Here is a 21,832-nt window from a genome sequence, read left to right on the forward strand (position 1 = left end):
AGCTAAAAAGTTCAAATATCATACTGGCAAATGCAAATTATTGCTAAATATCAGTCAATTAATTTATTCCAAAAATTGTACAATGGCGGTCAACTTTGATCGATTATATCACTGGAGATAATTAATGAATCACAATTTTTTTTTAAAGAAGCGTCTTTCTGACTACTTTTAAGCTGCGTTTTTTAAAATTAATTTAAATAAAAATTTGTTAATATATTATTATATATATATTACAGTATATTAAAAAATTTGTTAATATATTATATTTTTAAACATAAAAATATGAAGTTATTCAATTTGTTTAAAAGCAAAAAAATTACATGTTTGAAAAATTCCCCAGACTCTACTAATTAACAGATTTAAATTTTTCAAAATGCATTTGAAAATATAAATGCTCTTTTATCTGTAATTAAATTTTACAGTATCTAGAGACTTTATTTCTGGCTCTACACAATTTGGAAAAATCTTTATTTTCCAATTGCAAAATTATTGTGCAAAAACTGTCTGACCAATTTTGTTCAAAACTGGCATGTTGGTTTATCATATCAAAAGTTCTTTGAGCCAAAATCTGAAGGTGCTATGTATAAGTACTCAAAAAAACTCCCAAGACAATGGTTTCTTTTTAATTTTTTTGACAATTATTGCTATTTTTGCATCAATAACGTACTTTCGATTTGCAAACAATGATAGTGTGTGTAAAATTTAATAACAAAACTTTTTTCTTTCTCAATCTTTTCTCTAAAATTACAGTTGAGTTATCTAGGGAAGTAGGAGAAAAAAAATGGATATTTGTGGCATTTTTTACTTTCTTGTACGAATTAAAGGAAGTATTATAATTACGAAAATTTCAGTTTTCAGATTTCAATGGAAATATCGATTTTTACAATCCCTGAATCCATTCTGACTAGTTTTGGCATGACATAGGTACGTACGTATCTCACATAACTCAAAAAATGATTAGCTGTAGAATGTTGAATGTTAAAAAATTATACAGTTTATGACTATTTTAATATCTAGTTGAACACCTCCCCTTTTAACTGCAATCGACTGGGCCAAAAATGTGTTTACAGTCAGACCTCTAAATAAATTTTTGAATTTTGGTTTTTTCTTAACTGTAGTAACAAGCCCTTGTTGCTTTTCAACGATATATCATAAGTGGTATTTATTTTCATTGGTTCCAGAGTTATAAACAAATAAAATGTATTAATGAAATATTTGGATCTTAAAAGGGGAAGCACATAAGTTCAAATTAGACTTCATAAACAAACATTTTTTTTATTGTTTTTTTTATTTAAATATATTGATTTATTAACCTCTGTAAAAAAAATTTTAACAATAAATAATAATTCAATAATGACAATACAAAAAAAAAATCGTAAGTTATTAGTGAAATAAAATTTTATGTACTTTTCATTTTAATTCAACAATTTTTTTTCAGTCATAGGTTAATAATTATTAATAAATCGATATATTTAAATTAACGGAAAAAAGTTAAAAAAAATAATATACGTATATAAAGTCAGGTTCGAACCAATGTATGTATGGTTACGGATCCGACACATCCTCACTTACACCACACAACTACTAGAGCGACGTGAAAAAGAATATATAAACTAATATAAAATGCTAAGATTTTTAGGGTTATTTTTCTTGAGTACAATTGAATATTGCATGTTAGTATTTAATGATGACACGTAAACAGTGTATTTATTATTCACACACGCAATATGGTTCAAATTGGTGTCCCAAAGCCTGCGACTTCCCCTTGTTAGCTACAGTAATATGGAACTTGGTGACTTATACAGATTTAAATTTTTATAGAAAAAAGTCACTACAGTTATTTTCTTTCGAGATTAGAAATAATTTGCTTACGAAAAACAAACTCTTTTTAAACACTAAGCATGATCTTAGTATATTAGAATAATTTTAAAATGTGCATATGTAATTTAATAGGCATACAAGGAAGTCATATGGTGTCACATCAGATTTTTTTACATTTTGTTTAATAAAAATTTAAGCACACCTTCTTCAACTGGCACATAACAAAGTAATCATTTCTGATGATACTCTGGAGGTATTAAAGCAAAAATTAGCGATCATATAAAAAAAGTCAAAACATGCCCATTTAAAAGCAGATACCGCTTGGACGTTTGTCTTTAGTAGCCAACAGACTATTTTTATTTTGTAGCTTTTTTAAATACATTCAATATATTTCTACAAAAGGGTGAATAGCTGTGATAACTAAACAACTATTAAAGCAACACAAAATGTCTTTCTTTGTTGGAGTAAAAAGTAAATTTGATAATTTGTTATCTAATACACCATTTTGTGGGCTTTAAATTTACCTAACTCCAACACACATCACAACATTTATAAAAAATTCTTAATGCAGTCCATTTGCAAACATATATACAGCCAATACTAAATATAATGTCATTTGTGTTGCCAAATATGGAATAAGTTGGGAGATTTTAAATTACTGCAATCATTTGGGAGATTAATGCCAAGATAAGCGGCAATCAATATCTTTGTTTATTATTTTTTTTTTTATTGTGCCTCTTTTACATTACCTACTTTTTGACAGTTACCATAGAAGATTTGTTTTATAATGATCAGATTACACGATTTCACAATTACTGTAATACTTCAGGCTATTTAATCTTAATTTTAATCAAAGAATTAAAACATCTGATTACAAAAAATTGATACAGTACTTCACCATACAATTCACTTATTAAAGTATAAATTTTTAGATTAATTAATCTGTTAAAATTACCTATTAATAACTTCTTGAACAACAAACCACTTGTGTCTTGGCCGTGGCTTAGTTAATACTCTTGGTAAATTAGTAGTATCTTTATCATCCAACATATCAGCATCTCTATTATCAAATAAACTTAGAAGTGAACTTGAACTAGAACTTGTACTAGAACTAGACAAAGAGTAGCCCTCCCAAGTAACATCCCTTGACTGGGAGCCTGTTGTAGGCCACGTTTCATCCTGTGCGAAAACAATACAATATTAGAGTAAATAAAAACAATTAGCTTTTTACGAAGAACAGTGACATAGCCTGATTTCACTAATGATTATCAACTTACAACTGCAGAAGAAATAAGAACATAAAGAAAACTGAAAGACAAAATAGCAGATCTATTCTATGAAGAAATAAATAAATATAATATTAATAAATTGATAATAAATAATCAAATAACTCTCATAAATAAGCATTCATTATAAATTCAGGTTAAAATACTTTTGCTGGAAGAAAAGTTAGTGTCTGGTGTTGTGGTTAGCACATTTTTTTAACAGCTAGTCTCAGGTTCACTTCCAGATAAGGTAGTAAAAACCTTTTCACTTATCACTTCATATAACTCATATTTCTTAATGAGAACTGTTAATAAAATAATTGCGCATCTTTAAGTTTTAATAGTAAAATCTAGCAGCAGAAAATCTTATGTAATGATAATGCTGAATTCTCCCAGCGTTGTATATAGCTTAAAATTGAACCTTTCAGTCAAAAATAAATTTGTTGAAGTTATTATTCTTATGACATTTATTCTGTACTAAAATGAACTATAATTTGTTAAACAAGTAGTAAAAGTAGCAAAAATCTCATTCCTGTGCAAAGTATTAAGGCATCAAAGAGTCTATTAAAAGTACATCAATTGACATTAGCTTCACTTCCACTTTTCTTTGTAATTGAGTAAATTTATTTTTAAGCATATTATAAATAACTTCACAGATAAAAAAATAAATATATTATAAAAAAAAAACATCAATAAAAATCTACCCAAATCTGATGATCCCTTTACTGGATCCGTGTCATTTTGTTCAAAATAAAAGGCTTAATATACTAGAAAATAACATAAATTTTGATAAAACTAATATTTATAGATATAACAGATTGAAAAACAAACATGGCCATCATTTTGTAATTTGCGAAGGTATTTAAATCCTGATTTTTTGCTAATTTTAAAACCAAGACTTACCAAAGTCTTAATGACTCATATTCAAAGTCATACTCAAAGTCTTAATGACTCTTATTTGCTTACCAAATATTAATGATTCATCTATCTGAACTTTGTAATATAAATTTTTATATAAAAATAACAAAATGGCAGGTAGAGGGAGAACTTGCCCCCCCCCCCCCAGGAGAAATTACCATTTTTCCTATGGATACTTTTTGTTTAGTTTTACAAGTAAATCTGAAAAAGTATAGCAAGCCCACCATTTTAGAAACATCCTCTCCCTCTCCCTCTCTCTCTCTCTCTCTCTATATATATATATATATATATATATATATATATAGTGTGTGTGCAGGTGTGTTCCATTATGGCTAAAATTAAATGTAAAGTGCAATACGAAAAGGTATTTTTCTGCCAAGCCTTTTTTCATACTTTTCTTTTTTTTGTCAGATATAATTCACATAAGCTTGTAGCTTGTACATGGGATATAAAAATGGAATTTTATAACGTATTTTGATTTATCATTTTCTTTAACAATTACTGGTCATGCTGAACCATAATTAAACCCAGAAACAAATAAAAAGTCAAAAAGAGATTATAAGGGCCTACCTGTTCATCATCATCATCAGGTGAAGAGTTTCCATCAGATCTTCTTGTTCTATATACTCTATTTGAATTCTTTCTTTTAGGCCGTCTAAAAACTGTTTCATTTGATTCAGCCTCTTCAGCTTCAGCCTGTGTTTCTCTCCCACTTACCCTACACGTATCATTTTCGATTTCATTTTCAGTTTTGGTAACTTCTACATTTTTACTACTACCTTCTATGTCAACTTTATTATCTACTTTCACCTCCTGCACTTGATCTACCTTTATTTCTTGTGCCTGACCAGCTTTCACTTCTTGCACATGATCTATTTTAATATTTTGTAACTTATCACATTCTACTTCTTCTGGCTGTTGTAAGAATCTTGATGACACCTGTTTTAAATTACTAACTCCTTCCCCACCTCCACTATTCAAACCAACACTCTCGTTTACAACAGCTGGGCCACTACCTTTACTGGAACCAGCATCCTCTGCTGTTTTTTCACAACTGTCATTTTGACTGCAAGACATTTTTATAAAAAAATGTAATCTGTAACTGATAAAAAGAAATGTTGTAAAAACAGTAAGTATTCAGAAAATAACTTTCACATTCTATTTCAACTTGAACAGCAGATTACTTAAATGTTTGACTTATACTTTATTACAAAAATAAATACAATTCATTACTGTAACAAAACAAAAATACAGTTTATCACTATTTCATTGAAATCTTTCAGTAGTTAAAAATAAGTTATAAACTCACAAAACAAATGGATCTCAAAATAAACAGGACTGCAACACAAAGAGAAATTTCAATTCAGTAATTTAAAAAAATATAAAATTGTTAACAGATATGATATTTGATGTATAGACTGTTATAAGTTTAAATAATAGATAACTTAATTTTTGAACATTTTTACAATTATATCCCATTTTTATTAATAACTATTTAGTTAACAGTTGAGATTGCTCTAACAATTCATTTCACAACAATTACCATTAACTTGATTAAAGAGAAGAAAATAACATCCTCGATAACAGTTGATGACATAGAGATGCTTTATCTAAACAATATATGACAAAGGTGCTTACTTAGAGAGACAAGATATCATTTTTTTCCAAAGAAATACAATTAAAATCAATTATTTAACACAATTATATTATCATACAATAAACTAAAGCTCTTGGTTAAGTTTAATAGTAATAAACTACAGACTATAATAACAAAGAGGGAAAAAATTTACTTAAATTTGATAAATAGTGTCAAAAAGTATTTATGTTGATTCTGTTATTGTAATTCCAATAAAAAATAAAATATCTATATCTGTTGTACTAAATTAAGATGTAATCTAACTTTGACTTTAATCAATATTTTCTTGATGCCTCATCAGTCAGCAACATCCGGAACTGATCGCAGCATTTGAGGTACAAACATTTCTTGAGTATAAATCTAAAGAATAAAGTCAATTTTTCATTTGAAAATTTATAACATGAACTCTTTATTCACAGTAGAAACAATTACCAGCAAAATCAGTCTATAAACTTAGCAAACTAAGTAAAAAATACATGTAAACATCTTTGTTAAAGAAAAACAAAATATAATCTTTTTTAAAAAACTGAGACTAAAAACTAAAACTACTGGAATAAGTTTTGCACTTAAATACACAGGCTGTGACATTTACATCACATAGACTATAGACTATCATAGAAATGTGGAAACAACATTAACACATTCAACGCCTAAGAGGAAATAAAAGGAAGCAATTACTAATGGTAAGATTTGTAGTTAAATAACTGTAGGTATATAACTATAGTTAATAACTATAGGTAAATTTATAGTTTTATTAATGTAATAACTGCAAAGTTATTGTTGAATGAGTAACATTTTTCAAAGATCAAAACTTCTGAAACATAAGAAGTTTATCATTATCATTTATCATTAATTAAAAGATTGATTTTATGACGAAAACACAAGTAAAACAGCTATTTAAAACAAATAGACAGCAACTGTGTTCAAATGCTAACCTCTTATTATCAGTCCATATGAAAAATTAACAAAATACCAAGAAGAAAGGAGCTACTTAATTACCAGAATGGGCAGGTGTTTGATCCTCATTTAGGATAAGATAATAACATGATTTATATATAGGCAGCTCAAACAACACATTACTATGTCATACCATTTTGCCAAGATATTTATTACAACTGATTGTTTACAAACTGGCAAACTTATTTGTGAACAGGCACAATCTCTCACAACAAAAGATTGCTATACTGCTTAGATACAGAATCTGGCCTACTATTCAAGTGCTTCTTGTATCTGTAAGTTTCAGTTCTCAGGAGGAAGATTTTGGTAGGGAGCTATCTTACAGAATTATCTAAATTCAGCACTCTGACCAAGAAATGACAGAAAAACAAGTAAGATGTGACCAATGGTATGAGAGCTTTAACTTACAAGAACTTAATGGGTTAAGTTCTTTTACCTTTTTTTCAACAGTTATGGGCAAAGTTCCCAATAATTTTTTAGAAAAAATTTATAATCTTTTTAGATCTGCGTGCACAAAAATCAATTGTGGTCAAAAACAATTATTAAAAAATTCATTTGCGCAAAATTTTTATTGTTTTCTTTTTTATTTTTATTGTTACTAATAATAATAATTAATATATTTATATATGTTTAAATATTTAAATAAAAATAATTAGGCAACTTGTTTTATTTTAGATTAACATTTTTCTTAACTTTTTAGTTTTCTGTCTCATAGAAATCCATTGTTTGTAAACTTCATTTGCATTTACTTCTTGACTATTGGCTAAATGTAATTTAATTCTCATGAGGTCATCTAGTCAAGTTTGTTTCGGTATTATGTTTTTATGGAAGTCATAACAGAAAATCCATGTTCGCAGACTGCACTGGAAACTGCAAAGTTCCCATAACGTTATATAGAAAGGACAAGTTAGATATTGATAATTCAGGATTAGTTTGGACAAAGGTTTATGTATCGCTTAAAGTCTTGAACAATCCTAGTTTAATTTTCTCTAGAATTATAAAAATTCTGAATATTCATTCCATATTTTATCTATATCAATGTTTTTATTTGCCATAAATTCTAAATATTTTTTTTTTGGAAACCTGTATTATATTCTGTTTTCTGAAATCAAAATTATTTCCTGAATTTATAATAATTTCATTATTAAATGATTGACAATCTTTAAATTCTTCATCTGACAATCTGCTCTCCATGTGAACAAACACATTCAATAAATCAAATATCATTTTGATGTTCCGATAATATTTATCTTACACTATCATTCCAAAAGAATTCATGCACCAAATATTGAGTTTTTAATTTTTGTTAATTTTAATTTTTAGATTACCAATGAGCATCAGACTTTTACAATTCTCAATTAATATATAATTTTTTACTAAAATACAAACTGTGAAATACCTGGATAACCATCTAACTTCATTTAATGGTTTAAATGATACATCATGCTCTGACATTTCAGCTAATTCCTCAAATTTTTCTTTTTGATCCTAGATCGGTGAAATATTGTGTACACAGTTCTAATCAAATTTTCTATATCCTGCATAAAGATACACTTTTTCATGCATCATCTAATCGTAAATCTTCCATATGTGCTACACAGTGTTGTTCAGTTACATGTGATATTTCTCTTTTGAGAACTGCCGATGATAACACTGTATAAAAGGTATTCCCAATGATAATACTGGCTCCATCAATTATAAACATTACAATTTTTTGTGTGATGAACTGCTGATAACTGAATAGAATGATTTTATTGTGAATAGTAGTTATGAACTCCCATAAGAAAGTCTCAGTGTAAGCTACTCTGCAGTCTCAACTAAACGTATCACTGAGTATACCTTGCATATTTACAACAGCTGAATGTAGATGATGCACAGGAAATAAATTTCTCTGTGCAATTTATTGCAGTATCTCTAAAATCATTACACAGCTGCGCACCCATGAAGCTTAGAGGGAACTATGGTTATGAATGAGCTGACACAAGTCACTCCCAAAAACAGCATAGTCACTCTCATATATAACATTCCATGCCAGATTATTAGGGGAAGTGAAAAGTGAACACATTTTCTAGAATTCTTCACAAAATCAAATATACATACATATTAATATGCTAAGCCTGAAATCCAGTTGTTATTCAGCCCTGCAAGTAACACATCCACTCTGTTCACCAGGCATGCTGTAAAGTGATCACAATTACTCTCTGAAAGAGCAATGCTATTTTATCTCTTGTACCTCAAGTTACCTTATTTTCAACATTATCTTTATTGTTCGGTACAATTTAAAAATACACTATATTAAATTTATTTCAGTATAAAACAACTAAGAAAAATGAAGTCAAGTGAACAACCATTCTAAAATAATACAATAAACCATTTTTTTATAAAATAAAATTAAACTTATACAGTTCAATGACTTACTGGATTGAATACTATATATACATAAATTATAAACTGTACATATACTATAAACTATATATACATAAATTTATTTTTTATTTTTTGAAAATTCAAAAAATTCATTAACATACTGACCACTCACTGCACTAATAAAATTTAATATTAAATAAAATTTAAACCACCAAAACACAGTAAATATATAAGTTAAACTTACGATATTAATTCCAAGAATTGATTTTCAAGGAATCCTTTATCTTCAGTTTGTATTTAATTCTATAATTACATTCAAATAAATTGTTTTATAACTTGTGAATTTTGAATTTGTCAAAAATGTTACAAAGGAAAATATGTTTTAAAAATTACATCATTCTAGTACTGGACAGCAGAATTTGCATATTCGTCCATTATAACATCAAAATTTATAAAACAGTAACAATTTCGACTAATTCAAAATTCACAGTATGAAAATAATTTATTTTAATGTAATTATAGAATTAAATATCAACTAAAGATACAGAATCCTGGGAAAATCAATTCCAGGGATTAATATGGTAAGTTTAATTTTTATCTATTTTCTGCATTTTAGTGATTTAAATTTCATTAATAATTATATATATATATATATATATATATATATATATATATATATATATATATATATACATTGTACATTTTACTACAGAATAATATTACTGCAGTACATAATATTACTGTGTGTAATTGACTGCACACAATAATAATCTTATATGACATACAACTGAAGATATCAAATATACATTAAAACATAAACAGAAAACAGTAGTGACATACTTACGAGGTATTGTAATTATTGTCATATATCAAACAATAAATACTGAATTTTCAGTATTTGTTATATAAAATTTCATGAAAAAACTAATATTATTCTTATCAAGCATTTTAATTTTTATGTTACTGGAACCTCTAATACTGAAAAGAAAAAAAAGAAAGAATTATTAATAATACCATAAAATGTCTACTGTTTAACTAAGATTAATATGAAATCAGAAAAACTAAAAAAAAAGAGAAAATAATAAAAGATGAAAATAATTCAGTTTTATCTAAATTAATTCAACCAGCCCACCAAAAAGCAAATAAAAATAAGGCCAAAATATTCTTTAAATTCATTTTTTTTTTTAATTCCTCCACCCCTAAAAAAAAAATAAGAAATAATATTTAAATTAAAGTAATCAGCATCTGATCTATGAACTGCAGATCAAGGACTCAAATCTTGGTAGTGATCACCAGCATTAAAATCAAGTTCAATGTTACCTCTAAATCATGGCCAAGCATTATCCTAGTTAGATTAAGAAATGTAATGCTTAAAAAACAGCGACTGTATTTCACTAGGTTAGACTACTGCATAATCTGACACACTCCCAATAATTTTATTTTTACATTTTTCCTTACTACTTGGAAAAATATTAATAAAATTTACATTCAAACTGACAATAGTAAATAAAATAGAAACAACTTTTGCAATTTAATTATCATATACAATGGCTGGCTATATGTTGTCCAATTGTCCACACTGAGAACACATCACAGAATCTACCAGGCCGAATTTCTGCAGTCTGTCCCTAAAAGCACCATGGCCGAAAAGAAATTGCATCATATATTTATTAGGGTGCACCTAAGAGACACCCCGCAAATCAACATTTGGAGAGAGACTATGCGTATAACGCTCACCACCTGTCTCATCCCATCTGGCCATGTTGTTCAATGTCTCAAACTTTATCTGAAGTCAACTCACTGGACTTCTTAGCAACATACCGCTGCTGCTTCTTAGATACAATCAAGTCTATCAGTTTCACGCGATAGACATGAAACCAACCTATCTTGCAACAAAAAAGCTGTATACCCAATCATGGTTCAACATCATTGTGATCGTACATTAACCATTCCTGATTTAGTGTTGTTAACATTAAATAAGCCATTCAACCTTTAACAAAACTGGAGACAGAAAAGAAATACATAAATAATTGTAATAATATTTTTTCCTGTATATAAGGATAGATTAAAATACACAAAATATACAAACAAAAAATGAATAAAAAATGGAAGAAGTGATATTTTAATCACAGTTTTTGTAATTAACATTAGGCTAATCAAGTTAGAATATTGAAATCAGGTGACGGAAGTAACCCACCACATCTCAATCTTCAAATTACTGCAATTTATAGTACAGACATTAAAAAAAAAAAAACATTACTCCTTTAAACCTTACTCATTACTCCATAAAACCTTACTAAGTTTCAAGACAACATCCTCACTTTAAGATATTATAAAAAGGAAACCCAAATATTCAAATCCTATAAAAATCAATTGATACTTACGCATCTTTTAAGTACACACATACATGAAACTTAACCTTCACAGTTAATTAATTTTCAAATTTAATTTTTTATTAAACCAGAAAATCATTAAAACAGCTTAGAACTTCGGCTAGACACTCGAGTATAAAAACCTACATTCCAAACATGAATAATATAATCTCTAATAAAAGCCAAATGATAATGTCAATAGCATGGGCTCAGATTAAAAATGCAATAAATACAAGCATTCCTTGGCAAATCCTTTTACAAAAATGCAGACTGTTATAAAATACTTAAACCATCTCATTAGTTTATATCAGATTACCATATATTTTTACCATATTTATATTTATTACCATATTACGGATATATTTTCAAATTTAATAATTAGTTTGCTTTAATTATTTCATCCGAATACAAAAGAGTAATTATTTAAAATGAAATCTATTTCTCAACAATGCTAAAAATATTCTCTTCCACTCCATTACTCCTGAGATAATATGTAGTGATAGTTTTTAGTCGCTACGTACCAACAGAGATAATAGGAAAAGAAAATATAACGGCAGCATTAAGGGTAAAAATTAGTCCCCAAGTCCCCAAAACCGACTTATCTTCTCTTAAGATGAAAAAAATAATTACAAAATAAAATGAATAGGAGTACAATCACACAGTTCATACTAAGTATGAATGAAGAAAGAAAAATGCTCAAAATAATCTATAAAAAAAAAATTTGGTTACACATGCAATTAGAAGACAAGATTTAATTAGTGTTATGTTAGAAATTCAAGTAAAAGGAGAAATGAAGATAAAAAAAAAAGAACTGAAAAAGCAGATAATCTCAAGAAGCACCCACATTACAAAAAAAGTGGTAAAACTAAGTGCAATGAACAAAGAAAATTGGATGGATATGTCTTACGGAGAAAATAGAGGAAAATAGAAATTTAAGTAAAACTTTATTAAAAAAAACGTTTACTACAGCATTATCTAAGATAAAAATGCAATCTATACAAAAGACATCTTAAAGGTACGATTCTGAAAATATAAGAAAAGTGAAAAAGACAAAGCCCTAAAATTGAAGGAATGTTGAGCTGAGCTGATTCCAATAGACACTAGACTTAAATAATGTGAGTGGATTCTTCACCTGGCCTGTTAACTGCATCCTATTGGCATTTAATGGTTAATAAGCCTAACTAACCATAGTTGAACAGGTGATGATACCCTTCCAATTGCTAACTTAATGGGAATGCTCTGAGTAACCTAACTTATGACCAGTGTAACATACTGTAACAAGACTGGTATAACACAGACCTCAGTAACAAATTCTAAGAAGCCAATAAAGAAGAAAATATGATAATGGGAGGAATCCAGAAAGGGGCTAAAAGGAACCCTTCTAGTAAAGATAACAGATCCATTTAACAATTGTCCTTTGTAATGATGACCACTGACACACCTAAACAGATTTTCCATGAGAAAAGTTACTGGACCCAGGTTAGGAATGCATGGGAATGAAAGGGCTCGGTCAATCGTTCTCACACTAACTGGGGTCTGGTTCTCCAGATAAAGAGGATAGGAGTATAAAAATAAGACCAGTTGAAATCAGTTCTGCAAGATGAAGTCTGCGAGAGAGTGCTGCAATAAGAGTTCTAAGCGAGGAGTTATTATGCGAATTTGAAGCAAGAGTATTCTGAGGAAACCAGTGAAGGAGCGAATTTCTTGTGCAGGTTCAACACAATTAAGGGGCTCTTATTGATTCTGTACTTTGGTGGATTGTACTGAATTTTGTTTATGCTTTTGATATTAATTGGTAAAAAGGAAGATATGGACAAAAAAAGAAGTTACTAAATTAATTATGAATGCCGACCAGACAAATATGTCATTCTACTTTTACAAATTACACGTTAAACTTTATAATATTATACATTTGATAAAATTTAATAAAACATATTTAAAATTAAATATAACACCTAAATATGCCAAAATAAAATTAAGAAATTCTCAATATAATAAAACTGTAAATTGTTTGTTGAGATATTTAGAATAAAACAAGGTTATTATAAAAGAAACTGTATAAATGTTGAACTGTACAATACACATCTTTATTTGTTAAAAATCTTGGGAAATGTTTGATTACATAGTAAATTTAATCAAAATTAATACTGTTACATATAAATACACATTATAATCATCTTACAATAAAAAAAAATTGCTGAATTGAGTAAAAGAGAAAAATGACAATGATAAAGATTTTGATTTTTACAAAAGTATAATTGTTAGAGTTAAAGAAAAACAAGATAATTTAAATTTAGACAATATACAAGAAATTTCAAGTAATTGTGATGATGATGATAATGATCTTGGAAATCTAACGAATGTTGAATTTGGTGATAAAGAAAAGTTAATAATTTCTAATGCTTTTAAATTTAATTTACCACATAACAATAAGAATAAAATTATCAAAAATAGTGCTACTGATTCTGAATTGAATATTAATAAAATTGACCACAATGACAAAGATAAAGGAAGACTAAATAATATTGGAAATAACATCTATAAAATTAAAAATAAGTATATAAATAAAAAACAACTTTAAGGAAAACAGCTGTGTTATACTAAAGGAAAACAGCTGTGTTATACTAAAATCAGATAAAACAAAACACACCAGTTACTATGTTGATTGAAAAATATAATAATTTAATGGAAAAGTACATAATCAATAATAATTTTAAGCAAATAAAACACCCAGATAATAAATTTTTAAAGATTACAAGAAGTTTAATAAAAAACTATAAGACAATTTTTGATTACGATAATAAATTGAAGTATCACACTCAATTGTGTCCACTCAAACAATTTTCCCCGAAACTTACTGATCTTCCTAAAATTCATAAGCAAGGTAACCCCCAATGTGTTCGTTAATTAACTTTAAATCTACACCTTGTATTTTATTACCAAAATAATTGATAAAATACTTAGATCTAAGCTTAATTTACCATATAAATACAATATAAAAAAATGGGTATGATTTGGTTAACAAATTAAATAATTTTACAATAAAGAAAAATACTAGAATGATAACTTATGACATAACCAATATGTACCCTAATATAGATCATACAAAATAAAAAATAAACTGAAAAAAATAATGAGAACCCAAAAATTATTGATAATTTTCTCACCATTATTAGAAACATATGTGAACAGAAATATTTTGAATTTAATAATGTATATTATACACAAGAGAATAGTTTACCAATGAGGTTTACTTTATCGGTCAATATGTCTGAAATTTATTTGCAGGAATTCAAAAATAAGATAGTTTATGGTATTACTTATATACATAAAATTCTATTATGGGTTCAATATGCTGATGACATTTTGGTTGATCTTTGAACTTGTTATAAAAGATGAATATCTTACAATATTGAAAAAACTCAACTCCTACCATGACAATTTAAAATTGACATTTGAAACTGATACGGGCAGAAAAATACGGTTTTCAGATGTTAATATTTAAATCAATAAAAAGAATCATATAATAACGTCAGAATTTAAAAAACCCATAGCAAGTCAAATAACTATTAATAGAAAATCCAATTATCCATGGTCACACAAAATTAATATATTTACAAACATGTTAAACTGAACGAACACATTACACAGAACAGGGAAAAATTAGATGCAGAAATAAATATTATAAAGAGTATTGCAATAATACATATATATATAATATAATAATATATATTGGATATAATAAAGGATCATTAATTATAGTATTTATAAAAAACAAAATTAAAAATCTAAAAACATAACATTGAAGGCTATAAATAACATGCACAGCATTGATAATATCTGTATAAAACTATAACTATAATGATTTTAATAGTTTGTGTTACATTTATAAAATAAAATGTAATGAGTGATGAAATTTATATTGGGAAAACTAATAGATCTTTTAAAGTAACATTTGCAGAACATACTAGATATTATACAAACAAATAAACGGGGTTTTCTAATCTTGCTGACCATCTAACAGTGAATAAACATTCATAAACATTCTATTACTGACTTAGATTCTAGTTTGGAAATAACTGAAGTCAACAAAGAAAATGATAATAAAAATTGGGCAATTTAGAAAAATATCATATATATATATATATATAAACAGAAATTCAGCTTAATCAATCTGCAAATTTGATGATACTCCTATCAAAGCTGCTTATAGACAGCAGCACTTTTGTTAATATTATGTAAAGGTTACATATCATATTAGAACAGTTTTGTATTAGTGGCTGGCCACAAACAAGTATAAAAAAATTTTAATGTTTTAAAATTAAAGATTTAATTATTTGACTACATACATACATTATGTCATGGATGGATAATAATATGTTAAATATTTTATTAATGTTTTTAATCAATTTCAATTTTAATCAACTGATGATGAAGAAATTCCTTGAAAGTGCTTTTAATTTATAAAAAGAAAAATAATAAGATAAGGTAAGAGCTCTTACCGATTCTGTACTTTGGTGAATTGTGCTGAATTTTGTATAAGACCCATATTCCTCTGTGCCAATATATTGTATTTTTTTTATAATCAAGAACCAACTTGATCAACCCAAGTACAGAATTACAAAGTAGATGAAATGTCACTTAACTTAATTTTTTTCTTTATTCCAATAGCATTTTGCGGGATCCAGCATCATCAGTTGTGAATAAATTATATAAAAATTATAATAAATTATTTAATAATAATTTTCATTTCATTTAATTTGTAATTCCGTACTTGGGCTGTTCAAGTTTTTTTTTTATTATAAAAAAAATACAATATATTCCAAATTATACGGCAATCTCTTGGGAGATGTTCTGTAGCCAAAAATAAGAAAAAAATTCAGATAAACATAGGTCAGAAAAAAGTTTCATTAGCAACTTTCAGCTCATGAAACATTTAACCCTGCTTTCTGCTCCCTCTATAAAATTAAACCGTTCTAAAATTTGGGATACAAATCGAGGGATAAATTTGGTGCTTCCATATGGTATTTGACCGAACAAAAAAAGTGGTCCCAGATCTTTACCTCACTTAGGTTTTAAGAAAAATTGGGTAAAACACGAAAACGTTTTGTCGAAAATACACTTTTTAAGGTTTGGAATAAAATAACTTAATTTACTAATAAACAAAAAAAAAATTTTGGTTAATTTGTGGAAATTTAATTCTGAGAAAACTGATGTAAATAATGTCTATTAAAATTAAACAAAAAATTTTAAAGTTGAATTTTAGAAAGAAAATACACTAACTGGATTTAAAAGTGATGTGATTATAAACAGAACATTTACATACAAATGCTAAAAATTATAAATTTGAAAGACATCCTTCTAAACATATTAAAAATTTTTATTTTTTCATATATTGGCAGTAACAGCTAATCGATAATTAAATTTAGTGTCTAGAATTTGAATATTTATTTGAGTGGTGTTTGTGCTATTATTGTTTGGTCAACCATTCACAACAGGTGATACCACAAATTGGTTTTCATTTAGAGAGTTGATGGATATATTGTTAATTTATGGTAAAGTAAATAAAAATGGATTGGCTGCTTGCTGTGTGTGAAAACTGGGAAAATTATCCTTATCAAAGAGTAACAGATCATGAAACATTTGAGGCTTTGGAAAGGTGAGTTCGAGAAACAGGTGTAATTAAATCACAACGATTTAATGCTGGTGATGAAGATTTAGTCAGAAGTGCCAATGCTGAAGAAGTAATATTGAATGCGATACAATTATATCCCACCTCAAGCACAGTTGTTACATCATTTCATGTTTCACATTCAAGGGTGTGGCGAATGATGCAGGAACGACTATACCAATCCCATATAACCCAAGTATTTATTATTTAAATACTCAAGAGTTATTACCTCCTGATTTTGATAAATTCTGTTATGAAATAGCATCCTTAATGATGCTATCAGACATGATGCTACCTGCTTGCATGGATTCGCCATGCTGAACTATGCATTGAATAGAATGGTGGCCACATTAAGGAACTGCTTTGAAGAAATGTTATCAAGTATATTTAATAAATTATTAGAAAAAATTAAAAAGTTTGCAATTTTTATTTTTTAAATCTATTTTTTATTCATTTTTTCTGTTATTGATAAGTTTTCTATTTGTTTTATTTATATTATATTGTTTTATGTTTTATTCATATTATGTTGTTCAAACATTGTTGAAAATTGTTCTGTTTAAAATCGTATCACTTTTCTGTTCCAGTTTAAGGAATTTGTTTTTAATTAAAGTTAAACTACTCCAATTTGTGTTTAATTTTAATAGACGTCATTTACATCAGTTTTATCAGAATTAAATTTTAACAAATTTAACCAAATCTTTTATTGTTTATTGGTAAATTAACAAATTCCAAGCCTTAAAAAGTGGGTATTTTTTTCATTTCTACCCCTCCCCGAAAGTTTGCAAGTTTTCTGCCTGGAAATCTCAAAATTGCAGGAAATATTGATAATAACAATAACCAGGTTGGAGACATAACCCTATAACCATTTATATTACCAAACTCCAAACAGAAGGAAATATTGATATTAACAATAACCAGTTGGAAAAATAACCCAATAATAACTCTATAACACACTAACATGCTGTTTTATACAGATTATTTTTAACATTCTCCATATTAAAATATTGAAAATATAACCATTATTACTTATAATTATTATAGATATAAATTATAAATATAATCTAACCAAACTTAACCTATGCTTGCCTCGCTCGCTAACCTCGACTAATTAACGGTAATGTTTTGATTATTTAAATAATAAAAAATTTCAATAATTACTGAATTTATTATTTAAATACTCTAAAGATTACTGTTAATTAGTCAAGGCTAACAAGCCAAGTGAGCGTATGTCAAGTTTGGTTAATTATATTTAAAAAAATAAATAAATAAATATAAATGAATAATATAAAAATGATAAAAATTAATGGTTATATTGGGCTATTTCTCCAACCTGGTTATTGTTAATATCAATATTTCCTACAATTTTGAGATTTCCAGGCGGAAAACTTGCAAACTTAGGGGGGGGGGGGTAGAAACGAAAAAGTACCAACTTTTTAAGATTTGGAATAAAATAACTTTGTTAATTTATCAATAAACCAAAAAAAAAGATTTGGTTGAAAAAATTCCAAACAATTTATTTTCCGACAAAACCTTTTTATATTTTACCCTGTTTTTCTTAGAACCTAAATGAGATAGAGCTCTGGAATTACTTTTATTCAATTTCTTAGATCAAAAATCATAATCAAATCAGGTTTCATTTCATAGAGAGTTCAGAAAGCAGGGCTAAATATTTTGTGAGCCAAAACTTGCTACAAAAACCCATTTTCTGACCTATGTTTATATGAACTTTTTTTGTTATTTTTGGTTATATAATCACAGTGTGTGCGTATATATATATGTGTGTGTGTGTCTGTGTATGTATATATATAGGTGTGTGTATATGTTTGTATGCACATGTGTATGAGTGTGTATGCACGCGCATGCAGAATACTGGGTGGATTCTGCTAAACTTCACAGGCGTATTTCTCTCATTAAAATAATGGAAAAAGGTCAATAAACATGGGTCCAAAAACACTTTATTAGCAAGTTACAGCTAACGAAAGATTTCGCCCTAATTTCTGCTCCTACGCTGAAATGAGCACCTACTGAAATTCTGGGAAGGTAAATAAAGGGCGAATTTAGTGGTTTCTTATGGTTTTTGAACAGAAAAACTTTTAAAAATGGGTCCCGTAACTGTATCAGTATTTTCTACAAAATAGGGTGTAATAAACAAAAAAATTGAGTTGAAAAATACAGTTTTTTAGCTTTGGCATAAAATAACTTTGTTAATTTGTTATTTGTTACTTTATTAAAATTATTGGCTAAATTGATAGAATTTAATTCTGAGAAAACTGACATAAATTATCTACCAACATCCAACAGCAATTTAGTTGTATAGTACTGTACTCAATAATGTATGTGTGGCTGGCCACATAAAACATTTTAATTTTTTGACTACATATTTTTATAACATGTGACAATTTTAATGTTTTTGATTTAATTTGAGATTTTTAAAAATTTTTATTAATTAACGATGAGGTAAAACCTTGACAGCGCTCTTAAATTGGAAAAACAATAAGCACAAGGTAAGAAACATTACTGAATCTGTACTGTTGGTGGAAAACTGTTATACTTTTGTCTTTGACATACAGGTACAGAGGCAGATACGGACAAATACAATAAACAATATATATTGATTTTGCTAAGTTATATATATATATATATATATATATATATATATATATATATATATATAATCTCTATATATTTATATCATAGTGAGTGAGTGAGTGACCAAGAACATCAGAATTCAATGTTCAAAATATAAGAAGAATCATCAAAATTAGTCCATTTAGAGATAGTAAGGCTTACATGCAATTTAAAAAATTTAGATACAAATTGAACTGAGAAAGACAAATTAAAGTACTGTCAACAAATTATTAAAATATAATGCATTCCATACTTTAATGACAATTTTTATGCCGCCCAATGCAAAAATCTGTTAAACATATTTTCTCTCCTCAAATATGACATAAAAAAAGAAAATCAACAATTTCCTATTAACTGCTCAAACTACTAGTATAATAGCAACAGTACTACTTGAATTTTTAATTTAAAAACTTCAATATAAAATTATTCTTTTTTTATTAATTATAACTGTAACAGTTATTCAGTTGTCCAGCTATTAGTTGATTTAGCTAAAAATGAATAATAAGTAAAGGTGCTTGTTGTAAATCAAATGAGCAGCTGTTCATAGATCAAGAAGCTCTGTCTCTTTGTTGCGAACAGAGATTACGTTGTTATGAATCTTTTTCACTACTTTGTGCTTGTAGTCGAGTGAGCACTTTCCACAGTTCTGAATTTTTGCTGTAACAGGGCTGCTTTTATACAGATTTGAATACTAGATCGTGGATACTGGTATTCTTTGGTGGTTGGGTTTCAATTAATCGCACATCTCTGGAATGGTCAACCTGAGACTATACAAGACGACAATTCATACATCATCCTCATTCATCCTCTAAAGTAATACCTTACGATGGTTCCAGAGGCTAAAGAGGAAAAGAGAGATCAGGGAATCTCGGTCAAGCAGAAATAGGATTCCAGGAGGTAGTCAAGAAGTCCTGGCAGAAGAGGAGGCCGGAGTCTTTACCTTCAACCTCCTCAACATCAGAAGATGAGGTTTCAGATAAGGATGTAGGGACATCCACCCATGTTGAACCTAACCCAGTAGTAGATGCTTTCAAAAAAGCGAAGGGCAGAAAGTGGTCAAAGCGGTTCAGGAAGACCTGGACTATTTAGTCCCCCGCAGCATGAGTTCCAGTGTGATGAAGACTATTCTTCCTCGACTGGCTAAAATGTGTGACATTTTTTCTGCTATGGCAGAAGAGTATGAGACCTTGGCCTCCAAGCCCAAGGTGCTTCAGAATGCGGTTCTGGCCCCAGCACAACCCAGGCGCTATGCTGAGGAAGTACGTGACAAAAGAGAGGCATCAGGTCAATAAACCAGAGGTGCTCTTTATGAACAAAGAGAGGACTCCACCAAAACGAGTTCTGATCTCAAGAAGGACTTTTAGGCTGCCCTTCGTGACAGCCAGAAAGGTCTGAAGATAAGGGATATAAAAGAGACCAGCAAAGGACTGGTAGCGGTAGCAGAAAACAAGGAGACGGTACAAGTCATCCAGAACTCTCCTGCAGTTAGGAAATTAGAGGTTAAGGTGGACCTCAAACATAGGCATAGGCCTCGTGTCATTCTATATGACAGAGTGCAGCCTCTCTGATGAGGATGTTCTGACCCTGATGATGGAACAAAACACAGACTTGGACGAGGCTATATTAAAACAGGAATGCAGGCTGGTCTTCAAAGGAAGCGTGATGCCTCACAGTATCATGGTGTTCAAATTAGGTGCTGCTCTCTTCCAGAAGTGTCTGTTTAAGGATAGGTTATTTTGGATTTCGCATCCTATAGCGTCAAGGAATACCTTGATGTGCAGCGATGCTTTAAGTGTTGTTGCTTCAGCCTCAGAGCCAAATTCTCTAAATATGCGTCAGTCTGTGCGCATTGTGGTGAGGAGGGCCATAAGCATGATGACGTACGCAAAAGAAAGAGGCTCTGACTTGCGACAACTGTAAAACGTTGCCCAAGAGTCATAGGCACTCCGTTAACAGCAAGGAGTGTGGTTGCTACATGAGGGCAGTTGAGATATACCTCAACTCTCTTGATGGTTAGGTTCGGTCAACTAAATGCCCAGGGTGCCTATGTTGTTCAAGTCGAGTTAGGTGAGGTTATCAAAAAACAGTCTCTATGTAGTTCTTCTACAACACCCGTAGATGGTCAAGGGTAATCTGCCAGGTTTCCCAGGATAGAAGAAGTTTTTCATTCATGACTGTAAATCTGCCGTTTGCGCAG

The 21,832-nt window shown here is 28.6% G+C and overlaps 1 protein-coding gene across 7 annotated transcripts in view; it reads right to left on the reverse strand.

Annotated features, from left to right (window-relative positions):
• The window catches only part of LOC142326057 (DDB1- and CUL4-associated factor 8-like), a 79,746-nt gene that overhangs the window by 40,448 nt on the left and 17,466 nt on the right, over positions 1 to 21,832 (reverse strand). For 6 of the 7 annotated variants that reach the window (XR_012756663.1, XR_012756661.1, XR_012756662.1 and 3 more), the window contains 3 exons: positions 9,809 to 9,942; positions 4,575 to 5,106; positions 2,777 to 3,000 (listed from right to left, as the gene is read on the reverse strand). Coding sequence is in view for 3 of the 7 variants with exons in the window: in XM_075368160.1 (XP_075224275.1) it covers positions 2,777 to 3,000; positions 4,575 to 5,081 (731 nt within the window). In the remaining 4 variants the exon portion in view is untranslated. The remainder of the gene's footprint in view (positions 1 to 2,776; positions 3,001 to 4,574; positions 5,107 to 9,808; positions 9,943 to 21,832) is intronic. The other variant, XM_075368162.1, reaches the window with a different exon arrangement.

This window comes from Lycorma delicatula, chromosome 6 (assembly GCF_047948215.1).
Source record: "Lycorma delicatula isolate Av1 chromosome 6, ASM4794821v1, whole genome shotgun sequence".
Lineage (NCBI taxonomy): Eukaryota > Metazoa > Arthropoda > Insecta > Hemiptera > Fulgoridae > Lycorma > Lycorma delicatula.